The sequence below is a fragment of the Embiotoca jacksoni genome, unplaced genomic scaffold (genome assembly GCF_022577435.1).
Source record: "Embiotoca jacksoni isolate LCO1_2020_lvr unplaced genomic scaffold, fEmbJac1.0.p SCAF_6, whole genome shotgun sequence".
In the NCBI taxonomy this organism is placed as follows: domain Eukaryota; kingdom Metazoa; phylum Chordata; class Actinopteri; family Embiotocidae; genus Embiotoca; species Embiotoca jacksoni.
The window spans coordinates 6,227,111-6,252,129 of NW_027185414.1; the positions used below are offsets into that span (position 1 = coordinate 6,227,111).

Here is a 25,019-nt window from a genome sequence, read left to right on the forward strand (position 1 = left end):
ACATCATATATTTGAATGGTACTGTCGGGATAATAGAGATAATAGGCTTCCTTAATTTCATCATGTATGTATTCTATTTGGAAACCGGTGTTCAGATTATGTATTTTTTTTTCATTCCACAATCACAAGTTAGTGCTGCAGAAGAGCATCACAGCTTATTGAATACTCCACCACAAAGATTGGGCCAGCTTTAAACAACCCGTGTTCTTGTCTTCCTGCACATACTGTACAGAACATGTGTCTCTCTTAACACAAGCAGCTTTTTACTGTAAAAAGGATAACACATTTCCAGTGGCCTCTAGGTTTACTACAATGCATTGAGTACTGGCTGCTCCAAATATTGTAACTTGCGGCCTCACACTTCAAACATAATTTAATGGCCTTTTCTGTGAGCATCTCTTAACTGGCTAAAAATGAAATGCCAAACAGCAATATGCAGGAGGAGCTGTCAAAGCCTTATTTTTGTGAGCAATTGTGTCAATACCTCATCAGATAATACGCCTTTATCCATTATTATTAACCACTGTGTGTGTGTGTGTGTGTGTGTGTGAGAGAGAGAGAGCGAGAGATCACTGTGGCCTAGTTAGTAAAAGGCCCACTTCAAGGCTTCCATCTGTACCAACAGAATCTTTGGCCCTGTTCAGACTGCCAGCCCAAATTACTATTTTGTCATACCCAGCTTGTATACACATTCATTTTTGAAAACAGCAGGAAAAAAAACCACACGAAATGTGATTTTTGCAAACCGGATCAAAACCATATTTGGAGGTGGTTTGAAATGCGATTGGATCGGATTTCTATGAATACGTCTCAGTCCGGAGGCTCTGGTGGCAACGCAACACACAATGAAAACAATGAAGATTCATTTTCAGAGTGACAGAGTGAACAGAATCTATGCTGCCACCAGCAGAAAGCTATCAGAGTGGAGATTTCGGTGCTATGGAGGACAACAAGAACAACGGTCTGGAGCAGCACTGAGTGACATGTCAGTTTGGTTTTCCTTCATAATTCAACAACAGTAACATGATTTAACGACTGTCAACATCAAGGTGACAAAAATGGCACCAAGAGCCCAAACTACATTCTCTGACCTGTTCATGTTATACAGTATGCTCATTCTGGTTTATTTATGTACCACTGATTCTGAACATTCAAAATATAACCATGTTAAAATATAATCTGCAAATATCCGCAAGCTCACCTGCTCCTCAGTCTTGAGGTCTCCAAACTCCTGCATGAAGGTGTTTTCGGAGGGGAAGCGGGCCGGCTCCAGGAAGTGGAGCAGGCTGAAGAGCTCCTCCACTGTGTTCTGGAGAGGAGTCCCTGTCAGCAGGACCTTGTGCTCCTTAAAGAGGACAAGAGTACAAATTCAACGTTAAGAAAAGCTTCAAATAGATTTTATTCTGCACTGAAGTTATCTAAAATGTTATTATAACTCGTCACTCTCTCTCTAAGCAGATGGTTTATGTACCAGGCTCATGAGCTTGAACCCCTCTAGCAGCTTGCAGTTCTTGTTCTTGAGACGATGGGCCTCATCGATGATCACGCAGCGCCAATCTATGGCGTTGAGTTCGGGACAGCCTCCCAGGATCATCTCAAATGTGGTGATAACGGCCTGGAACCTGTAGGCGCCTCGTATCACACGACCCTTCAGACAAAAAGGAGAGATGTAGATTGACATCTGTGGTATTATGAACAAGACAGTGTCTGTTTCACAAGTGGAGGCACTGTGTGGATTTAAAAATATTCCCTTTGCTTAGCTGTAAGAAATATCTCATTTCATTTATTTGAATAATTCAGGATATGTACGGTGATGAAAAATTACTGCTTTGTAAGGCACCATAATGAGTATGTAATTGTTGAAGTGGGAAATTGTTCTCCAGAGCGCAGTTGCTCTTTTTGCCTGTTAACATTAGAAACCTACTACTACTACCAGCAGCTTTTAATTCTTGACAGCAAACATATGGTTTCCTTTATTTAAGAGTTCACAGGCAATCTAAAAACACGCCTCCTGGTTAGAGATATCCAGCGAGAGGACCTGCTGGTGGGTCTTTCGAACTGTTTGTTTATTTGTTTGTATGTCTTGGGAGGCTTTGCTTTACCCCACCTCTCCATTTGTATCTATTGCCTTGACAACAGTCCTCGAGGGATACTCGGTTATCCAGTAACCGCCTCCCACAGCCAGCCAGCAGACTGCTATAGAGGAGCCACTCTCTGTGATATGCCTGAGCGGTGTTGACAGAGCTCCCCTTGGGGGGGCTGCAATGACATCACAGGCTGCCTGGGAGACAGCCTGGTGGCAGCTCCACTCTGCTCTGCTCTCACTCGCCTTAATTCCTCCTATGGTTCGTCTGAATACTGAGGGCTCCCAACCGCCTGTTGTGACTCATCACATGGACTTCGATCACATGGGCTGCCAACCACAGAAAGACGCACTAACGACCTCGCAGCCTCCTTATTGTCAGACACGGCCTCTTCTTTGATTCTTATTATACACCAATTAGAGACCACTTATTCGTTACAATGTTCTCACGTCCAACACAGATTAACATTCGGCTTCATTAATGGTTCAACTTGATTTCAATATTGGCTTTGTCTTTTTTAAAGTTTCTCAAGCGAGATCTAAAACCTGTAGCACTACTTGCTCCATGTGTATCGATTTTGAAGAAATATTACATTATTTTTGTGATAGCTGAATCAATAAAGTCACAAAAATGACACCTTTTCTGCCAATTCTTTAACACACAGCATTGATCCAAACTATTTTCTTTTGAGAGAACTTCTGCCGAGTAGAGAAATCCTCTATCTTTCAACTGCTGCTTGTTTTCCTCGGTCTACAGGTGAACAGTTTTCCTTCTCAAACATCGTGCTAAGTGAGTTTGCTGCAGTAGATACAGAACTGTAAAGTGTATCTGGGCTTTGTGTTGCACAAAGTAATCACATCCTGCCTGGCTTTTCAATATCCGACTCCCATTGTTATATCTGGGCCTCCTGTTTTGAAACATATCATTACATTACTCACAGGATTTCATGTTGCTGACACAGTGTTGCCGTTTTCTAAAAAAGCACTGTGATTATTTTAATCGAAATGAATCACTGCTTTCCACTCTGAAGGTAGGCGCAGCAGTATTGCTTTCTGCCTGCTTCTCTTTCAAAAGGAAATATTAGGTGTTTCAGAATGAACTAAAAGGCCTCTCAATCCTCATGATTCTCTTTGTGTTAGGGAAGTGAGACAAGCTGGAGGCCTCTTTGTGTATCCACAACTGATTCTCACTCAGCTCCTCAAGGCTTTCCCGCTGGTGCTCTTTCTTAAATAAATACAAAACCAATGGCTGCACTGCTTTACCTTCATCTATTAACACAGTTTATATTTGACCAGAAATGTATAACATGAAGAAAACTGCCTTCCGTAGTGGCAACTTTCAGGGCTTTAAACCTTCAATCTTGGAGTGCGCTGTGTGCTTTAATGTCTGTGCTGTGTTACTACCCCTGAGCGATAGGTGTGAGGTGCTGTGCTGATTTTGTTGTCCAACTTAAGTATTAATGTCACCAAATGCTCTTTTTACACAACACCCTGCTAACACAAATTTACACGCAGGCGAACTGGGAGCTGCTCCCAAACTAATGCATATATTAAAACGATTCGGATGCTGGAAATACACTCTTGTTCAGCTTCACTCAATTCATCACCTCCTCTATGAAAATTACAGGTAAAAAGATGTAAGTGCTCAGTGCCCATTTACCTGCGCATCCCTGAAATAGATCTCGTACTGCTGGAGCATCTGCCTGCTGACCATGCTTCCATGGTAGACGATGACGTTGAGGTGGGTCCAAGTATGGAACTCGCGCTCCCAGTTGGCGATGGTGGAGAGCGGGGCGATGATGAGGAAGGGCCCCTTGATGCCCACGCGCTGGATCTCTTCCAGGAACGTGATGGACTGGATGGTCTTTCCCAGGCCCATCTCGTCTGCCAGGATGCAGTTCCGTCTGAAAGGTGGACGGTAACGAAGATGAGAAGAGAAAAGGTGGCGACACAGGTGGGGTATAATTTAAAAAGGTTATAAATTATAACATACAGCAGACAGTGTGTGTGTGTGGGGGGGTTGTGGATGTTTAAAGTCTAACTATGTTGCCGCAGGAGGCATTATATCGCCATATCAGCAAGACAAAGTGCTGTGTATTCATCAAGAGAATTTCTGTTGCATGTAACATTTCTTCTGCTGCTGCCACACTAAATGTGCGGTGGAGCGGGTGGGTGGAGCGGGTGGGGGGGCAGAAGAGAAAAGGGAGTGAAACAAGGAAAACGCTAAAATCCCATGATACTAAAAGAATAAACAGAAAACAACGGAGGAGAAAACGACATCATCAGCAGTAATAACAGACCAAAGATATGTGATCCAACATAATGGCAAATGCAACTGCCTCTGCTGCGTGGTGCACTCCGGCAAGCCATTTATTCAGCTGTCCAGTGGGTGGGGGTATTATGTCTTGATGCTAATTGCAACGTGCAGATATTCCCACCGGCCTCTTAAGCAGCTCGCTACTTTTGATGAATCTCTCTGCGTAGGCATACACAAACTGCTGCATGCTCACACATAACAAAACCAATTCCCAGGGTTAATGCAAGCACGCTGACACCGTGTACTCCAGATGTACTGTGCAGCGCTTCTTTTGTGATCGTGGGCGAAGAAAAGCAATTGTTGTTGCAGCAGAGTTCACCTTGACAGGAAATTTGACTCCTCACAGGCCCAACCAAATAATGTGAATACAGCCAAAACGCAGCATGGTCCACACACACAGGATACAAAACAGGAGAAGTCATTAATTATTCATTATCTGCAGTCCCAACACACCCAGAAGAGTCCTCTTGAAACACAAAATGTCCGCGTAGAATCCATCGATAAATGTATTCTAGTATTCTGCACGGGCAGATGCTTCTGTTATTTTGACTTTCTGTCAAAGAGAAACAACCTGTTTATATGATGCAAAACAACAGAACCATAAACTACATCCTCCAAAGTGACCATGCAGTCGTATTATCACACCTGTGCAAAAAGCAAAACTGAATATTATAACCTTTATGGAGAGCAGGGGCTTTTACATTTAGCTTTTAGATTTAATTTTACAGATTTATATGTCAATGCAACAACTCAAGCATTTTATCACATTTTAAAGCACCCTATGAACAAGTGTTCACTTCATTTCATGTTGATGTCGCCGCTGTTGTGTCATAACCATAAAACACCCTGGTCAGTGTCAGGGCTACAGATATCAGTCAGATACCACGATGACAGATTCAGGCCAGCACTACATAGAGAGGTTACTTTTCAGAGTGTATATGGTCCAGGTCTGTACAGTCTGCACCGTGTACATACACAATACTTGAGACTGACCTGTTGTACCAGTTGAAGAGGAGCCAGTTGACCCCCTCGAGCTGGTAGTCCCTGAGGCCGTTGCCGTTCCTGTATTCCCTCGACTGATCCCTCTTCTTCCACAGATTGGCTGGAGGTCGCTCCTAAAGTGACACATTTTAAAGAGAGACTTCATATTGCAATTTGGATTAAACATTTCTGTGGACTTTGAAAAAGTATGAATATATTTTATATTCTACACACAATCATAAGCAGTAATAAGCATTTTCCAATCTCTGATTGAAGGAGCCAGGAATCGACAATGGTCTTAAAGGTACGACAGGTACAGAAATACAGAAGGCAGGTACATGAAGTCGAGCCGAAAAGACTCTAAAGAGTTGAATAAGATTGAGGAGAAACAGAGCGACGGTTCAAACACACTAGTGCAGCAACAGGGTAGCATCAAAACCACATGGTGTTTGAATTCTGAACGTTTGTCTCCCTGGAACAACATATGCTGTATGTTACTATCTGTACTACTTATTTGACCTTAACGGACCAACTGTTACAATCACAGGTCGGTAAAGTGTGAACAGGGAGGTGTATGTGGCGAGAGGAAAGATAACCTGAAGAAGAAATAGAGGAACAACTTACATGACCGATATCTGTGTAGTTGGGTTACTAAGTTATATTGTAATTATGACGATGTTTTGTTGCTCAGTGAAAGTGAAACAACAGGTTAAGCTGGAAAACAATGTTTTCTTTGAAAGATTTTTCTCTCCTAAATTTTACCTTTCCGTTTGTTCACTCGCTCTTTCTAGTCTTCACAAGGAAATATCCTCTGATTAAAACATAGTCATAGTTATAGCTTTCCAATAAAAACACCACACACTGATATTCAAGAAAATGACAGCAGGTGTTTGTCTTTTAAGTCTGTTCGCTTCACTGTGTGAGTTTAATGTTTTGGTGATGATGCCAATTAATTTCACCATACAGCAAATGTTTGTCGGTGCAGCGTAAACACTTTCTTTCCACAGATTCCATTTCATATTTTAAAACGGTGGAACATCCTTATTAACACTTAAAAAATACCAGCAACAAAACAAAAAGAATATGCAGTATAAGAGCAGTAGAGAAAAATGGAAATACACTAATAACTGAAGAGGGCTGGCGGGCACGGCTTACCGTCCTGCGCGAGTCTGGCTTGACTGCCTGCAGCTGCTCAAACTCTTCAATCTTGCTCTGATCTACATCGTCCTTCAGCTCCCAGGTGCTGTCCTCGTAAGGCAGAGAGCACCACTTCACCAGGTAGTACACCACTTCCTGCAGCAGGCAGAGGAGAATTAGCACTGAAAAAGACTAGAGCGAGGCCAAGCTCTGCTTTTATGATATTAACAAAGGCTGCAGGGAAGCCCATTAGGATGGCCTTGGGCATTTTGAAGATACAAAGACACTGGAGTGGAGAATATATTGAATGGAACAAAACCACACACACAAACAAAAAAAAAAGAGTCAAACATGTTCAGGAACGTACACACAAACACACACTGCTACTCACATGTGTGATTCAAAAAAAATGAAAGGATTGATTTTACCTCTCCTGTGTCTTTGTCCTCACAATACGACACCTCCAGCACTCTGTCTACCTCTACATAGTCAGGGTTAAACGGGTCCTCCTCCATCTGAGAGACACGGAAAGAACAACAAAAGGAAAAGAGAGACCGTAAAGCAGAGAATAAAGTGCCCACTCACCATCTGGAATCTGAGATAAACATCAGTGCTGTATCGACTGGGCGAGTAAAGAGATTCAAATATATGCACACAGATGTGCCTGCCCACAAAGTGTCTTTAAACATCCACACACAATACTTATATACATATGGACATGATACACACCTGTCCTTAAAAGACCAAAAATTTGGAAAACACACACCTGCTCAAAGGAACGCTAAAATATGAGTCCACACGGGGAGAGTAATACAGTTTGTCCACAGACACAACAGTCACACAGCCTTACATCTGCGAAGAACAGCGCCCTCTGTGCTTGTTTCGTCTTGAAGCGTTTGATCTTCTGCTGAATCCTCTTGTCCTTCTCCAGCTGCTGCTCCGTGGCCCACTCACAGTGTAGGTAAGAGCTAACAAAAAACACACACGCACACACACACACACACACACACACACACACACACACACACACACACACACACAATATCAGACCAGGGTAAGAATCCCTGAAAAGCACCTTGTTAACATCATCTGGGGCGACTGCTGAGGCCAGCAGGTGTGATCACAGATTGCAGATGTGGTCAGTCTTTTGCTGGCAGTGCTGTTTGAACTGATCTCCTCAGTCATATTTGTTTTAGAAATTTCCTAGGGTGACATACATATTTTCATCCTTTGGCTAAGAAGTAATGGATGTGATCTGGCTGATGACAGATTATCATGTCATATAAAAATAAATTATTTCTCAGGGAGACTGAGTGCAGCTCATGAATCCTCATATTCAAAACTCTCTCACTGACAATTTTCTGTGGAAATGAGCAGGAATTTGTATTAATATTCCTGAGTTTATACAAGAAAAATTAAATGACTGATGCCAAATTTGATGATAACATTTATGGCTATACTAAAAACTGTCCCAAGGACGCTGCTTCTTATTCAGCATTCTTTCTGTTATAATCTCACTTTAGTTTTTAAAATGTGTGTTATAATTTAGAAAGATATGTGCAACAGCAGCATCTGGAGCAGTGTCTATGAACAGGTCACACACTTAGTAGGTTTAAAAATGTACCAGAAATCACTCAAAAGCTATGACTGAACAATAAACTTACTAGTTTTTGTATTTGACAAAAAACTCCTCCCCTTCAACCACCACTCCAGCAGAGACCTGCAGAGAGGTTTAAAACAACAGAGGAATAGAATTATTAGGAGCAAAGCTTTAATTTAGTTTGTAGACAAAAAAAAAAACACTCGTAAAAATACAAATAAAGTGATATAATGCAGTCGTAACAATCTATTAGGCAATGCTAATTAATAATTCAGATCTGACTATCAAGCGACTTTAATTGCAATGGCGACTTTTATCAAGATTGTGAAACTATTCACTGCCTCGTACAAACACTGAACTCCAGGGAAGAAACACGTAAATCTTTACCTCCTTCTTAACGACCCGAGAAGACATGATTTTGTCGACGACAGCAGCGTCCTCTTCACTGGGATTTTCCTGCAAACGCAGTGGACATGAAACATTTAATGTTGCGTGTTACTTCATGGTCTCCGCAAGCATAATTCAAAAACCAAACACCGGGGGCTTGTTGTGTGTTGTGCAAACTGTAAATCCCTCTGGCAAATTTGTGATTCTGGATTACATGGATAAAACTGACACCTGAAAAGCACAACAGATTTAGACAATGCAAACAAAGGTGGAACTTCTGCACAATTTACAGTAAAAAAAAAAAGATTTAAAAAAATGACTGAACAATATTTTAGAGTGTTCACAGTTCTCCTCCTCTAATGTATCTGCTGTTGCATCCAAGTCATTAAAACTGGGCACTCAATATTGTATCTTCACTTCTTGTTCAAGCTTACTGCAGGGGTCCTGGTTTGTACGTCACAATGTGTTGGTGAAAAGAACAGGCTGTTCTGCTCTTCCAGGAGCATGCAGCCCTGTTGCTACTCTCCAAAATGGACTCTTGTCTTTCAGTATATAACGAAGGTCTTCTCAACAATATTTATGTCCATCATTCCTTTTTCTTTTTAAGTGAACAAATACTGCAATGAAAATAATGTGGCTTATTTAAAGACTACTTACTACAAACAGTTGAAGAGCGGGTGTTTTGGACGATGCAGCGTTGGTTTTCTTGGCTTTCATGATAACCTTGACTTCCTCATCTGACAACCTGGCCTCGAGCTCTTCAGCATATTTCTTCCTCTTCACCTGGCGATTAGACCGCCTCTTCTAGAGAACAAAGATAAGGACGGAGAAGCACATTTACATTAAAAAAAAAAAAAAAAGAAAAAAAAAAAGAAAATCTACTGCTCTTGAGCACTTCATAAATCAATTTCTCAACTGCAAAACAAAAACTTGGTTGGTTACTCTTCCTGAGGTGATTGTGACAAATATTTCTCAGTTTTTCATTTCCTATCCTGACAATGTCCCAAATGGCTGGAACACATTATCTGACTAATAATTACTGCATCCTTATTGTAATAAATATGCTTCAGTGGCGTGTTTGTTGAAGCAGTACTGTCTAAGCTTTTGTCAGCAAAGGCAATGTTTCACTACTTCAAAAAACGCACTGCTCTAATATCAGAATTAAAGATTGATTTATTATCCAGGCTGAGTGTGAGGCTACTTCCTGCTTAGTTAAGATATAATATCTCTCATATTCATGGTAGTCAAAGTAACAGCAACAACTTGCAGACAATGTGGTAACGTTCCCACGGCTGATCAAAGTGTCCCCGACATATTTGATAACATCTACAACACGTAACAAATAAAATCAAGCTAATAATTGTAATAAATGTCTCACATGTCTTCTTTGATATCACAACAAGTCAGTTGTTGGACTTGAAAAACATGAATGAATGACAAAACCATTTAAGAATCACACTTTTCCAAGCTGAAAATGAGAACAAGGATTCTCTTGTCCTGCAGGGCATAAACCCATGAATGACCTTGTTGCATTTCAATAAAACAAATAGGAAATCCAGAAAAAAGAAAGTGCTCTGTGAGAAAAAACAGAAAAACTAGAGAGCTTTAAAATCCAGCTTCTTTCTTTTCCTTCCTGTCAAGCCTTTATAATTATCATATGCGTGGGCTGCTATATCCTGCATCAATACATGAGCCCCTCCTAATGATAATATGTAGTTAATTAGGAATAAATGCCACTGAGCCAAAGTTAATTAGGTGTGCAGTATAATGTCCCTGTGGAGATATACCCTCGCATCCACAAACTCAAGCTGACCAGAAGCTGTAAAGTCAAACCCGGCACATGACACGACAACAGGCCCGCACCCCCGAGGAGACCGCGCTTCTGTTCTCGCTGTCGGCCACGCTACTTTGACTTCTGCCACAGGATCATCCTAAATGAGTCATCAACAGACTGCTTTAATTAAGGCCAGGGGCGCCATTTAAGGAGCGGAGTAATTATATCATAGGATATAGTCCGGATAGGACTTAAAAAGGAGAGAGCTAGAGAGAGAGAGAGGTGCTGGGGCGTCTCTTGTCGTCCCCACTCATTCGGTCATGTCACTCGTCACATGTCAGATATCTGTCAGGCCTTAGCAGTCGGTAAAAGGAGCCCACAATGCAGAATAAAGTGTAAAAAAAAAAAAAAAAAAAAGGATACACTCAGGTGTCACCGACTACTTTTGTGATTATTAATAAGATCACATGGAAAAAAAAAAGCCATAACATTACTGTGATACGTGATGCTGTTGATTAGAACTGGACAGCAGTTATGAAAGTTTGACTGTATGCAAGTCTTTTGCTGTATTTTGACCTCAGAATTATGTCAGAGCAAATCCAAGTGTAACCTCATAGCCCAGTTAAAGTCCAATGGAGGTCATTACAGAGTGGATCTCTTCAGGAGAACTTGAATGAGTTCACTGACATAATAATACCACACTCAACGATAAATTAAATTGCTGAACATAATTTATCTCTAAACATATTGAGATGATATTGCATAAATTCAATAGATTTTATATTGCATGTTATATAGTAGAGATGATATATACACTCCCTGATATTTCACTCGTGCATTTGAATTCCCTTTATTGATTACAACTATCTGAAAAAAGCATGTGGAATATTGTCTAGCATGGCTTTAATTGATGACAAGTTTTCCATTAAAGTGAGACATCTTTCATTAGTGGATACACCTGTTTTTTTCTGAGTTAAATAATCTCAACTATAAATGAGCAGTATTTAATTTGCCATAATATCACCATGTGGAAAAACAAAACAGAGATATAAAAGAAGTTGATATTTTAATTTCACTGGTTGCCGTGGCAACGTATCCTCTCAAATTAAGACATCTGAACAATGCTGAACACAAATTATTTTGCCATTAGTCTCACATGTAGGTGTGTGCATGTGCTACTGTCGAGGCTTTGACCGACATAACACCTCTCTGCTGTCAGTTTTCTCCATCACCATCAATACAGATAATAATATGTACTTGAGATAGCCACCCACTGCATGACCTCCACATGAACCACAGAGGCAGTCCTTCCAGGCTCAAACTAAAGCAGCGAAGCCTTCCCTCCACACTCGGCAGCTGTGTGAACAGTTAGGCCAAGGACACCACTTCACTCAATCACTTTTATCAGAGTGGTAAAAGAAAAAAAAAGTCAGCCTTTGCCTTTGTTTTCTTTCTGCAGAGGTATTACACCACAGGCGATAACACGAATACCACATCTGAATAAAGTGGAGAACTTAAACAGTCAAACGTAGCTGAATTCACAGCTGGAATCAAAGTGTTGTCTCACAAGTTGGGGCTCATATTTCACAGTGTGATGAAACAAGTGCTCCCAGGTAGTACAACCCCAGTTACAGGCTTGTACTTGAGTTGTACTGTATGTTTATACATATATACGTGTGTGTGTACACGCTGGGACTTACAGAATCGTCATTCTTCGAGGTGTGTCGAGGGGGAGGAGCATCATCTGACTCCTCCTCTGAGGACTCTGGCTTTCGCTTTTTCTTCTTTCCAATCTTGATGACAATTTTCCTGAGGGAAAGAAAAAACAGACCATGAATACAATGAAACTGAGGCCAGAGAAATGAAAACCTGCTCCATGAACATAGTATTTACTGCACTTTAGTTTATGGGTGTATTTTGGGTGAAGAAAAACCTTAAAGATACAGAAACGCCTTTGGTCTATCACCATTTGACTTGTACAGAATAAAGTTCATTTACGGTATGTTCTCTAAATCTAGGCACCTTGAACCCTGTTGTTTATGAGTCTCACAAACATTAGTGTCTATCTCACATAAACCTGATGAAAATATCCATGCGATGAAGGCCTACAACATACTGTACAACATATTTACTGTTTTAGTATCAGTGCACTGCATGGGCAAATCAACGTGTTCATTTTTGTCCCACAACTCTGCATGTACAGATCAGATGAGACATGGAAGTACAGATAGGGGCTCAGCACTCTAATGACAGGGAATTTATAGGAACTCTTGATTTGTGTAATTCACATTAGGTTTAGCCGAGCTCTTTTAATGGAAACTGAACTCGTTTCATAACAGCCAGTCACAATACAAACCTTAAAGGTTCAGTGTGAAGAATTTAGGAGGATCTATTGGCAGAAATGGAGCGTAATATTCAGGATTATGTTTTTATTAGTGAGCAGTCACCTGAAACTAAGAATCGGTGTGTTTTCTTTACCTTAAAATCGAGCCCTTCATATCTACACACCGCCTTGCAATGCCACATTTCTACAATGGCCGCTGTAGATTCTCTTACACACTTGGAAGTGGAGAGTTAAATGAGGGGTGTTCAGTTGTTTACAGTCTGCAGGCTCACAGCTAGATGCCACTAAATCCAACACATTACTCCTTCAAGGCAAAGAGAACTGGCAGTTATCTCAAGAAGTTAGTTTGCACTAAATCTACATTCAGACTTTTAACTGCTTCTAAGCAGGTAGATAAAGACCTGCTTGGGTGTGTGTAATGGATTATAAAAGGATGGGTAGACATGCAAAACCATTTCATCATTTCACTGTAGACTCCACATACTTAGTCCCTGCATCTGCACCACCAAACGATAAGACAGAGTTGTGCAAGTGTTCATAAATCTGCTGAGGTCCATCAAGAATAGATGCATTTGCAGCAGTAGCCTCACAAGGAATATCTCACTGTACAGCTGTCAGCATGCAGTTTTTCAACTCAACATATATACAACAGCAGCGGTGGAAGGATTGTAGGGAATGCCTACACGCATTAACAATGCCACAATGTGAGCTGCCTGAGTTTATGCAGTCAGGAATTCAGTGCTTTGCTGAAGCTCCTCCCCAGTCTGCAGATTCAGGCCCACATCATTGGATTATAATTTGGCAAATATGTCTTATTTTCTTTTTACACTACCATTGCTAGTTCGTGAGTGTTGAAATTCTCACCATGGCCTAATGTACAATTATAGAAGACAGACTGCTAAGATGCTACCCACAGCCCAAATATCAGCAGATTGCACAATGAATGGACGCAAGCTTTGACTTTTTGCCAGTGCCTCATGCTCTAACGCTCTCTTCCTCACACACACACACACTCACATATTATTTCTGTGACCTTTCCCCATATATTCTCTCACCACATATGCAGACATTTCCTATCGTGTGCTTCTCCACATGTATTATCTCGTGCAAGCCACAGGCGCCAAATCTCTAGCTTGGTGTGATGTTAGTGGGAAATAAATAAATAAATAAATATATATATATATATATATAAACACACAATGACATTTTTCTTCTTTCACGCTCCAACACATTGCATACACATAACAAACCCTCCCCACAAAGAGAAACACGCTCCACACGCCACACATCCTTTTCAGACAGACTGCTGCATGAGCAGGTATGTCAGCAGATGCATGTCTCTAGTGAGGAGTATGACCCTGTGGGGCTTGCTCCTATGAGATTACATTAGAGATGCATAATGTGAACAAAGATTCCCACGCTAGTCAATAAATTATTCTGTTTGACAATCAGCAAGTCAGTACTTTAGACAGAGAGTGTGTACAAGACAGGAATGCAGCCGGCTGGACAATATGCAAGTCCTGTAAGGAACATAAGCCAAACAAAGATAGCAAATGTACTATGAAGAAACACTACCAATGTTTTCATTTATTGTTTCCACTTCCTAATTTTGTCTCCATTACTCCTCCAAGATAAAGCATTCTAGTTGACATCCTTCATGCACCTACATTTCTGTATGTCAGCAGATTGTGTGTCTAAAGGACCCTCCCTTCTTTTCTGTGTCTCTATCTGAGAAATCTTCCAGCAGGATGATGATAAAGCAGAGGACGTAACTAATAGAGACTAATTGTATTTTGTGAACAATAATGTATCCAGCTTTAGTCCAACTGTTAGACCTCTTTCCAGTTCTGTTATTTGTGGTATTTATTGTCCTCCCATTCACTTTACAGATAGAGACAGATTCTTAATATGTGTAAATGAAGTAGTGCACTGACTGACTTGGGTATATATATATTGTATACTGGAGGTAGAACAGAAACACACACAATAGAAAAGGCTGAAGAGACCTGTACACTTTTATCCGCATTTCTAAAAGATTAAAACGCAAAATCAAACACGCATGTTCTTTGACTTTTCGGAAATAGTTCGACATTCTTCAGACACGATCTGCTTGTTTAACCTGTCCCGTTACCATATCAACAGCAACACATGGTCTAAACAGGTTGAAATGTCAGCCAAGGCCTGTAACGGGGAAAATGTAGATCAACACACTGTACGACTAAAGAGCTATCAAGACATACAGATACTCATCCACACACCTATTGCAATATTGGACAGCGTAAAGTCTTTCTGCAGCAGTGCGGTGAAGATCTGTCCCCTCTACCGGGTCCCTGCCCCCTCTGGATGATATTAAATTTCACAAATCCTCTTGACAATGACACTTAATGGTTGCCATGCAACATGCCCTTGGGAGTGTATTTGGCAATGTGGACGGTAATGTTCATAGTGACATCACTTCCTGTGAAAAAAAACACACCAGAACATGTCCACTGACACTATGAATGGCTGAGAAATGTGCCAAGTCAGTGACACAATGAAGAGAAAAAAAATTAACCAGCTGTGACGCCCAGAAAAATAGAAGAAAAAAATACAACCATAATAAAACAGCTGAATGGGACTGAACACAATGTTCTTCCTTGACCAAATAAAAGCTGGCTGCGATATGGGCCTTGCAGAATAGCAGTGTCACATCACCAGGCAGCAGCCGCAAACAACGTATAACAAGGCTAGAACATCTCTTTGATCCTCATATGGGGCAACTTGAACTGTGAAACAAAATACTTGAGGGCTGTAAAATCATCAATTGAGCCGGAGACGGGCAGCGCAGACGGAGAATACCGATGGCGACGAGGTACCTCGGCACCGACATCTACTGCATGTAAGCGAGGCATTTACAAAAACGGCATGGGATAGTTGGAGCGTAGCGTAATTAAAAGTATACATTCTACATACGCACGGAGCATAAACCACATCTTAGTGATGGTTACAGCCTGTTCCACCCTGCTGTGGCTGACACACAGGACCACCCAGGGGTTTACTGACACTGGCGCTAATGCACATGCTCCCTTTGACTGGAGAGCTTCCCCACAAGCTAAAATGTATTAACTCAAATGGAAGAGAGGAATCTCAGACTTTCAGTCACTCATTGAGGAAAAAAAAGAGGTATGAAAGCAGTCAGTTTTACTCTTCAGGGTCACAGTCAAGTCTCCCTGATGTGAAGAACTTGCATTATACCCACTGGCCAGAGTATCTAACACAGTAGCTAACAGCCTGGCCAAGTTGAGAGTTTAATTGCTGAAGCAGTAAACAGGATTTTCTTTACAGGAGAAGAATGCTGCATAAATGAGAGCGTCAATATGAAATCCAACAAGACGGAGTCCGATTTTAAGAAATAGATTTCATGAATTTCAACACATTATGCATGCAAAAGGTGTCTACACTTGTAAGAAAACCCGCAGCACAGTTAGAAACAAGATCTCATAAATCAAAGAGACAGAACACGTGGGTCTATGGGAGTCAATATAAAAAGCATTTATATTTTAAGTATCTTAGTACATTATGCTCAGGGCTAATGCTGGACTAACTGCAACACATTCAGGGCCTCAACCCTTTGGGAATAAACAGTGACAAAGAAATGCTGAGATTTATGTTACTCGATATTTCCCTTCATACAGTCTGCAGGACAAAACATTCTCTGCACTGGTTTGAAGTGTTTAGTTTAATCTTTTTATCCATTTGGATATTTTGTAGTTTGGGATACAACAAAGTGAGGGTGGTATGGAACTTTGAAAATAGCAGCAATATCATCTTTTTGTAAACCAAAAGAGTTTTGTAAAAAAAATCATCAAAGTCCTCTTTGTCACCAGAGAAACCGTGTCAGAAAATAAGTAAAACTGCATGCTATATGTGATCCAGGTTTGTGCTTACAACCTCATGAGAAAACTCTTTCTGATATTCCACCAGTTCCAGTGGAAGACTAGCTTGACTTGTACAACCGAACAATGCTGGTAGATTAAGAAGATATTTCTTGAGGCTAACTGGAACATCATGTGGACCCGTATTTGGATGACAAACCTTTTATCTAAAAAAACAGACCATGGTCCAAAATGTGGCACCTTTATGACTGATTGAGGCTCACTGTAGTTGTTTTTTGTTGTTTTTTTTAGTTAAAGGTAATGACTGATGACTTTTCCATAATTAAAACAATAAATGACACGAACAAACTGGAGTGTGCACAGCTGTTACGTTACACTCCATGTTAAATTATTTTCATACCAAATTACTTTCTATTGAAGCCTGTATGTTCGGAACATATTTCATTACAATACTTTTCTAAATGATTTCCTAATAAAGTTTCAGATACCTTAATAAACATCTTCCAGTTTCCTCTCCTCCAGAAGCCTTTTCATATTCGTACTGTTAGTTATATTTCCACCTGGAGAGTGCTGGCTGCCATTACTGTTTGTTACTGATGGAGATGAAAATGATTTACGGGCCTGCCTCCCCATCAGGATTTGAAGAAGCCATCCACCAGACAGAACTCGCATCTCTAATTAGACTACAGCAGCCCCTGATCTGACTCTACAGAGTGATCCGTGATGATGGGCTACCACCAGCTTTTCCCTCAGAGTAGTTGCTGTTCAGGGCTTTCTTGGCTCCCGTCCTCCTATTGTGCCAAATAACCCCCATCCCTTGTCCCCCCAGTGTTGTCCTGCCCTACTTGGCATGCCGCCACTGAGAGTGTGTGTGTGTGTGTGTGTGTGTGTGTGTGTGTGTGTGTGTGTGTGTGTGTGAGGGTTTGATTTTAGCAGAATCAAGATTGGATAGTGCTTTACAGCCAAAGACTGCATTGTGGTGAGAAACCTCCGTTGCCTTTACCTCAGAAATTCTAAATTGTGTTACTTGGTAAAACTGCTGCCAAGTGTGCTCTGTGTTGTGTGTGTGTGTGTGTGTGTGTGTGTGTGTGTGTGTTTCTCATCCTGAGGGGCTTATTGACAAAGTAGTGCTAGTCCTTGTCAGGAAATCCCCCTTCTTGTGAATGGAAGGCTAAAATCTCAGTGCCACATACCACACAACTGGAAACAGTAGTAAGAGCACCATGGAGCCCCCACTCAGAGACTAACACTGTATCTGCACACTGCACATGGCCGCGCTGGGATTTCTGCTTTATTCAGCAAACATTTTCAAAATGGGCAACACCCTCACACCCTAACACACACCCTAACACACACCCTAACACACACCCTAACACACACCTAAGAACAGGTACCTCTGCATTAAGACATGCACAGACCCACAAACATGTTTATATATCACACACCAGCACACGTGAACACGCAGTCATATGCACCTCGCAAGGGATTAACTAGGAAAACAATTTAAAAACAGCTTTAGCTTTTCCTAATGAAAAAAAGTGAGGGAAAAGAGATTAGACGGCTAGCAGGGTAGCACTGAAATATGAACTGCTATATGCTGCAGCCTATACACTAGACTTAAACCTCCATTTTCTATCATGTAATTGATCTCACAAGCACCATTTTGTTTGATATTTTCCTGCTACCCTGCTGCTTTGTAGTATCAGCATATTTAGAACATGCCTGCTCACAGGAAACATCGGATGCACAGCTCTGAGCGTGCTGGAAGAACCAAATTTATATTAGGAGAAAAAAATTTTTTACAGAGGAGGGGGAGGGAGAAAGAAAAAAGGGGATGAGCGGCACAGTGCTTTCATCTGGCGATTATACGAGGGTATTTTTCAGCAGGTAGGCTGCCTAGAAAAACAAATTCCATCCTGCAGAGAGCTGTGATCGGTCAAGCCTAGCCTGTAAAATAACCTTTGCCTCTCCCATGGATAGACGTCGGTTGATATTTTGATTAATGAAATGCACCTATTGAGCAAATACAAACTTAATCTAAAAATTCTCTGCAATCCATATGCTTTAGATTTCACCACATAAAAACAGCAGCCTCCCTCCCTCCCAATAGCTGAGATATTTATAATATACCATTACAAGCCAAGACACATTATCTTCCAATAAAAACATTATTTTTTTTTTTTAGTTTAAAAAAAAAAAAAAAAAAAAAGTCACATGCGTCATGAAAAACAAACTAAACTTTTACCCTTAAGCTTGAACAGGATGTGCTGTTCCTTCTATGTCAGCAGTGAACAAAAGCTACTGTATGGTTTAGCACGGATCTCATACAATTTCCGATCCTCGGTACAAAAGTCAACTGTACAATGGATTTCACATATCCCATGAAGATTTTGAAGCACAACAAGATCCTCAAATGAAGGCCTTTTGATACATAAAACTATACATGAGTGAATATGAAGCTGTAGGACAAACACCTGCAGTATTGACTAATTCCCCGGGGGTTACTTCCCCTTCCAGCAGCAAGGCATAAAAGCTTCCGTGTGCATGTGTTTAATTTTTCTAAACGCTATTGGATCTTATTGTCTATGTTCAAGCTTTGATAAATGTTCTGCACAGTCACAGTGATTAAAGTCAATTTAAAGATAAAGACTTTTATCAACCGAATTTCAAAGACTTTTAAACTGGTTCGTACGATAGCTGACTTAAATGTGCTGTGCCTTTCTTTTGGCTAATTTTCCATTGAAGAACCCCAGATCAGGAGCCCTAATTGATATTTAAGCTCATTCATGGTGGAAAAAAAGATTAAAAACAAATATGTGCCATGTCCACCTGTCACAGCGTCTGGTGCATCCTTATATGAATCACATACTTTCATTTCCATTTCTATTTATGTTTCTCATCAGTCAGGCAGATTCTCCATATGATGATATGACTCTTAATTGGTTTTACGTGCAGCTGGTATAAAATAAACTAGCCAAGTAATTTAAAAGACACTTAAAAGGAATTAAATAGAATTGATTCTGGTAGAGATGTAGATTGTAACGACAGTATAGTGGTCTCAGAGAACCAGACCTTTAAGTACACAGACAATTAGGATAATGGTCTTATCTCAGGCTCTGTTCGCTGCCTAAAGAACAGTCAGATGATGCAATGGAAGAGTGAGCATACTATCCACGCAACCCCAGAACACAGACCGGCACACACCCTCAACAGAGCAGAGGCTGAAGTAATTACTTTAGTGGAAGGTTAGTACCTCTGCAGCCATAAGACGCATTCATATTTTATAGGGAGATCCTAGGGCGGTGCGTGAATATGAACAGGACTCTCCTCCAGTGTGACTCTCTCACCGGAGCGTCTTGTCAACATGTGCACAGGTCGTCTCAATCCCCGCTGCAGACACACAACAAAATAAACTGAGTCTCTTCTCCTTCAGAGCCCTTATTCCTATCACCTGTTCAAATACATAACAACACCCTGTAACACATCTTAAATGTCGTCTGCTCTCAATTGTCGGTAACAAGAGTGTGTTCGACCGGGCTTTCTGTCCAGGACCAAAGCACAACCCTTACCCCACTCCATCACTGACTTTGTTAACTTGTCTCCACTTCCTGTCGCCAATGCCTGAGTTAATGACGTGAGGGCCTTGACAGGTCCAGAGAACATAGCGGGTAAGTCCAAGGCAGAGTTTGAAACATTTTATGGTTTAGATGTGTTGTTTCGTTTTTTTTTTAAATAGTCGTAAGTTCATAATCAAAATGTAAACGTGATCATTAAAATTTCACAACAGCAGGTGGTCCCCTAACACCGTAACCTACGGTTACACCAGATACAACCAATTCAAGTGCTTTATTACAGCTGGGTTGTTTTTTTTCCCGCTGGGATCGAAAGCTTCCTCCTTTGTCTCATGTCCACACGTTGTTTTTTTTTATGTTTTTACTGTGTTTTCATCTAAAAGATGAATGTCCAAAAGCAGGTGTTGAAATAGGAGAGTCCTCTCATAATCATATGGGGTTCGGGCCAATACAGTAGTATTTATGTTTATGTGTACATTACAGTGCCATGAGCTTGTGACTAAACATGCTGACTTTTCAAGATTAAAGCCCTGGACCTGCCTGCCTCTGTGACACTGGACTTGCTGGATTTGTTACAGCCCTCTGAGGAACACAATAGAAGTAGATTTACTGTGTTCCTTTTGATTTAATGAATGATTTATGAAAAAAGGGAAATGCACATTCCACTCCTGTAAGTATATTTTTCCACATCAACATGGTCATCGAGGCTCAAAGTTATGTTGCTTATTGAGTCTTCAAGCTTCATCATTAAGCACAGATTTTCAAAAAATAAAATCTGCCTCACATTGTCGGCTCTTTGTTTTCTAATTAGCACAAAAGTAAAAGCTCGATGAATATTTTCTGAGCTATGAATCTTCACACCTCAGATGAAATATTCACACACTCCCACAAGCTTCTTGTCATATACAGACAGCTATACGTCATTGCCATATTTGCACTAAGGGCGTGTGCGTTTTGCTTTTTTTCTTAATAAAAACAAAAGGGACGGAGATACTGAGTACGAAGTACAAATGTAAACAATCACTGGAGCCACATAATAAAGAGATGGGAAATGTTTCTGCACCACACAGACTGTGTAACCTGTGAAGATTAAAGTCACAGCAGTCAGACATCATGAGGCAGGACAAACTAAAGGGTCACAGTTACATTTGTCTTGATTTCTTTTGTCAATAACAAGCACATCTGATATAATTGTGACAAGTCTGACTGGTCTGAGGCTCAGACAGTGTAATGTGCTCAGACAGTGTATGCTGACCTGCTCGGTTTGTGCAGAACAATGCAGACAAAATAATAGTTGGCAAAACAGGGTCTGTATTTGGAGCATTGAACCTTAAACCTTGTAAAGTAGTCCTAATTTGTTGAACTACACCTTCGCTAAATGTGACCCATTATGTTCTATCGTTTGACATAATTATTTAACATAATTTTCCACTTTTATAACTATATGGCGATTGACTGTTAGTATGTAAAAAAAAAAATGACCAGAAAAAAAGTAAAACTAACTACAATTAAAAAAAAAACCATCACTAACTGCACTGCCTGTGTTTTATCCCAGAAATGTTGCTTGGTCAACTCATAATATTGCAAATGTGAGGGTTTTCATCAGTAGCCCAAAGGCTCAATCTCCATTGTGTTAGAGCAACAGAGACTGATTTAATAGACAATTATTTAAATACAAATATTTGACATTATAACTTTGAATCACGAGTGCAAATACATCCTTCAGATTTTCCTTTAATAAGATTGATCAAAAACAGCATAATAAGATAAATGCAAACTACAGACAGAAAGCATGAGGCTGAGTTCAGAAACTAAGAGTAGAGTTGGAATATTTTGTCTAAAGTTATGTTTATCAATGCATCATCTGGCCAGAATACATTTAATATTTCAAAATGGCTGTAATGCACGATGTAACGAGGTTGAGACAATATTAAGCTCCATAAGAACACTCTGCATCTCGATCTGATTTTTCATCACAAGTAGGCCAAATATGGTTACTTGGGTTACACAGCTCATTACCTTAGTACAACAAGGATTTGTATGTGCGACACATTTGAATGACAGACTGCGGACATATTGTTAGCTGTCCTTCGAGACTAACAAGTCTTGAATTGCATTTCATTAAATGCTGATAGTTTTATCAACTGTGTCTCTACGGACACGAGGTGGTTAGGAAGGAAAAGGATATGGGTGTGCACTGACTAACCAGGCAACAGTGAACCTTCCTAATCTTAGACGTGTTGCGTACCAAAGATAAATAACAAGATCAAACAGAGCTTTAATTTAATGATCACAACTAAAGCTTGTTCAGCGCCACGCCACCAGATCAACCGTCCTTTGGTTAATCAAACAGCTGAGGCACCAGAGTAACTGTGAGGCAAATACCTCCAACTAAAGCTGAAAAACTAGTCGGACTGTTTCACAGAGACTGATGCCTCCATCATCTCACTGTTCTCTTGAACATCAGCACTGCCACAACTTTCTCATTATCACACAAGCAAAATCCATTATGTGCTACAGCTTTTCACCCTATGCCTCGCTCATGTAATTATTAATCAACGGAGCTGCCAGCGAGATATTATTGTTGACCATTGTCAGTCACCCTCACACCAGGGACTCAAAAATACAGGCTTCCTTTGTGCTGGTTTAAAACTAAGTTCGTTTTTTTTCCTCAGCTGCAAAATCTGACATTACCATATTTAAACATTCCCCGTTCCTTCGTCTCTCTGCCTCTGCCTTCAAATCTGCACCAGACGATATTTTAATAGCTTGTGTTGGGTGTGGCTTATAGCTACACACTGTTTATAGCAGTTTAACAGGGGGGATGGGAGGTGGATTACGGTATCTATACATCAGCACTACTTGCCTAAACATACTAGGCTGCACTGTCTCACGTGTAAATGCAGTCTTTGTTTGCTCCTCCCACGTCTATGCCGATGACTGAGGCTGGTTTATTGTTATGGCGTGCAGTAAATTTTGTTGAACTTTGAGCTTTCATCTTGGCAACCACAGGCAGAAAATGTATGCTAGTAAAACTGTACCAGCAGAAACTCAACCGGTGCACAAACAGGCTAAATCAGCAAATCACACAACTGCTGCTCTATAGACAGAAATACAAAGAAAAACACTATGCATTACGAAAGACTAAATATATTTTTAATTACCAAGTAACAGCTGTAATCCTAAACTCAAACCTAGTGCACAACAATTAGTATTCTTACCGAGACTGGCTTCTCTGAATGGGATAGTTCACATTCCTTTTAAAAGAGATGCCCCAGCGATCTCGCCAATTGTCAGACATAAATGGAGGGCAGCAAATCTGGCTCCTTGAAATACACACGGAAAATCCACTAACAATATACCATATTATATCAAAAATATCAACTATGTCTTTAAATCCCCCTGATTCAAAGGGTACGGGTATTCATTAGAAAAGGAATATGGTTGCAGTTGGGAGTGAAGAGGCTTCACAAAAACATAACAGACAAAATAGTGCTCAATAGTGCTGAAATGGTGCTGACTATATGACTTATAGAAAATGAAGTGACTTCACGCCATCTCTGATAATTATTTGTATCAGTCATACCAAACAGTTGGTGGTTACAACTTTTCAAATGTGAGATTTGCTGCTTTTTCCCTCCGTCCACATTCTATGAATATAATTTTCAACTGTATTGTGTCGTCCGTCTCAATCCCAGTGTGATCTCACACTGGTCTTTGGTAAGCTGTCATGTGCATTTGTTGTTACTGCTATACTGCAGAATAAAAGCTTAATTTCATGACATTTTGAGATTATAACAACATGTGATTTTTTTTTTTTGCAGCCCAAATTCAAAAGTGTGGCGGTGCAGGGTGACAGGGGTTAACGGGGCATACGTCAATTATTCATTCAAGCTCACGAAATGCTGCAGCGGTTTAGGCATGAGTTGAGTTAAAAGAAATGAGATCAAAGCTTCAGTGGATTTGTTTTTGACAATGAACAGTGCACTGCAGTGCTGTACAGAACAGCGTTATCGCCTGTGGCTACATACCCGATCTTGGCCTTCTGCTTGGGCTTGGAGGAGGCTACAATGCAGGCCTTCCTGCAGGCCTTCTCTTTAGACCGTGCCTTGCCGTTTCCTTTGTGCTCGCGGTCACGGTGAGCCTTGTACTGCGATGAAGAGCTGGGGAAGCTCTCCGGGCTCATAACCCGTGGGATGTTCTTCTCTCCCCGCTGCCGGGCCTTTGCAATCGCCTCTGATATTATCCTATTGGCCTTTTCCTGCTTGTCCTGCAGAGTTGACTCCATCTGTTGATGTGTCCTCCGCACCCTCTTCTCCGATGAGGAGCTGGATGAGGATGATGACGAAGAGGAAGAGGAGGAGGACGATGAGCTGCTCTTCATTGGGGGACTGAGAACCCGCACCTGGCTCCCGGGACCATTAGCGTTCTTTCGAGGCTAAAGAACAGAGGGTGGAAAATAGAGAGAAAAATAATTACTATGTACAATTATAATGCCGTGTCTCACAGACATCTCATTTATACCACAACCATGATGTCATTCAGCCTTTTGTGGAAGACTCAAACCCAGTGACACAAAGATGTTTAAAGGAAAGCTGAGTGATGAAGCTGATGTTGAGGTGGAGTGTTGCTCAAAATGTCTTTGTGCTCATTTCTTTTAACTCAAAACAAGTAATAATGTTAGAATGAGCAGCCATAAATAATAAGACTGTTATGCATAACTGCTATGAGCATAGGGGTCTCTTAAACAGCAGTTCAGCTAATAGGTCAGTAATACAAATGTTTATGTCCCTTACAGAAAATGGTGCCAGCAAACCGAGATGCCATTTCACTGAACAATAAGACGCTGAATGTGAATCAAATATGAAACATGGCCTCAGAAGAAAAAAATAAAATACTGTTAAACCCCTTTGAGACTTTACAATATACTGTGACGCCAAAGCCTGACC

The 25,019-nt window shown here is 40.8% G+C and overlaps 1 protein-coding gene across 3 annotated transcripts in view; it reads right to left on the reverse strand.

The window, feature by feature from the left end:
- Positions 1-25,019, reverse strand: part of chd9 (chromodomain helicase DNA binding protein 9) — a 68,139-nt gene that overhangs the window by 19,876 nt on the left and 23,244 nt on the right. For all 3 annotated transcript variants that reach the window (XM_069174280.1, XM_069174279.1, XM_069174281.1), the window contains 12 exons: positions 24,102-24,508; positions 11,980-12,088; positions 9,163-9,309; positions 8,506-8,574; positions 8,183-8,238; positions 7,369-7,486; positions 6,947-7,033; positions 6,537-6,674; positions 5,394-5,515; positions 3,744-3,987; positions 1,472-1,648; positions 1,202-1,345 (listed from right to left, as the gene is read on the reverse strand). In XM_069174280.1, coding sequence (XP_069030381.1) covers positions 1,202-1,345; positions 1,472-1,648; positions 3,744-3,987; positions 5,394-5,515; positions 6,537-6,674; positions 6,947-7,033; positions 7,369-7,486; positions 8,183-8,238; positions 8,506-8,574; positions 9,163-9,309; positions 11,980-12,088; positions 24,102-24,508 — 1,818 coding nt within the window. The remainder of the gene's footprint in view (positions 1-1,201; positions 1,346-1,471; positions 1,649-3,743; positions 3,988-5,393; positions 5,516-6,536; positions 6,675-6,946; positions 7,034-7,368; positions 7,487-8,182; positions 8,239-8,505; positions 8,575-9,162; positions 9,310-11,979; positions 12,089-24,101; positions 24,509-25,019) is intronic.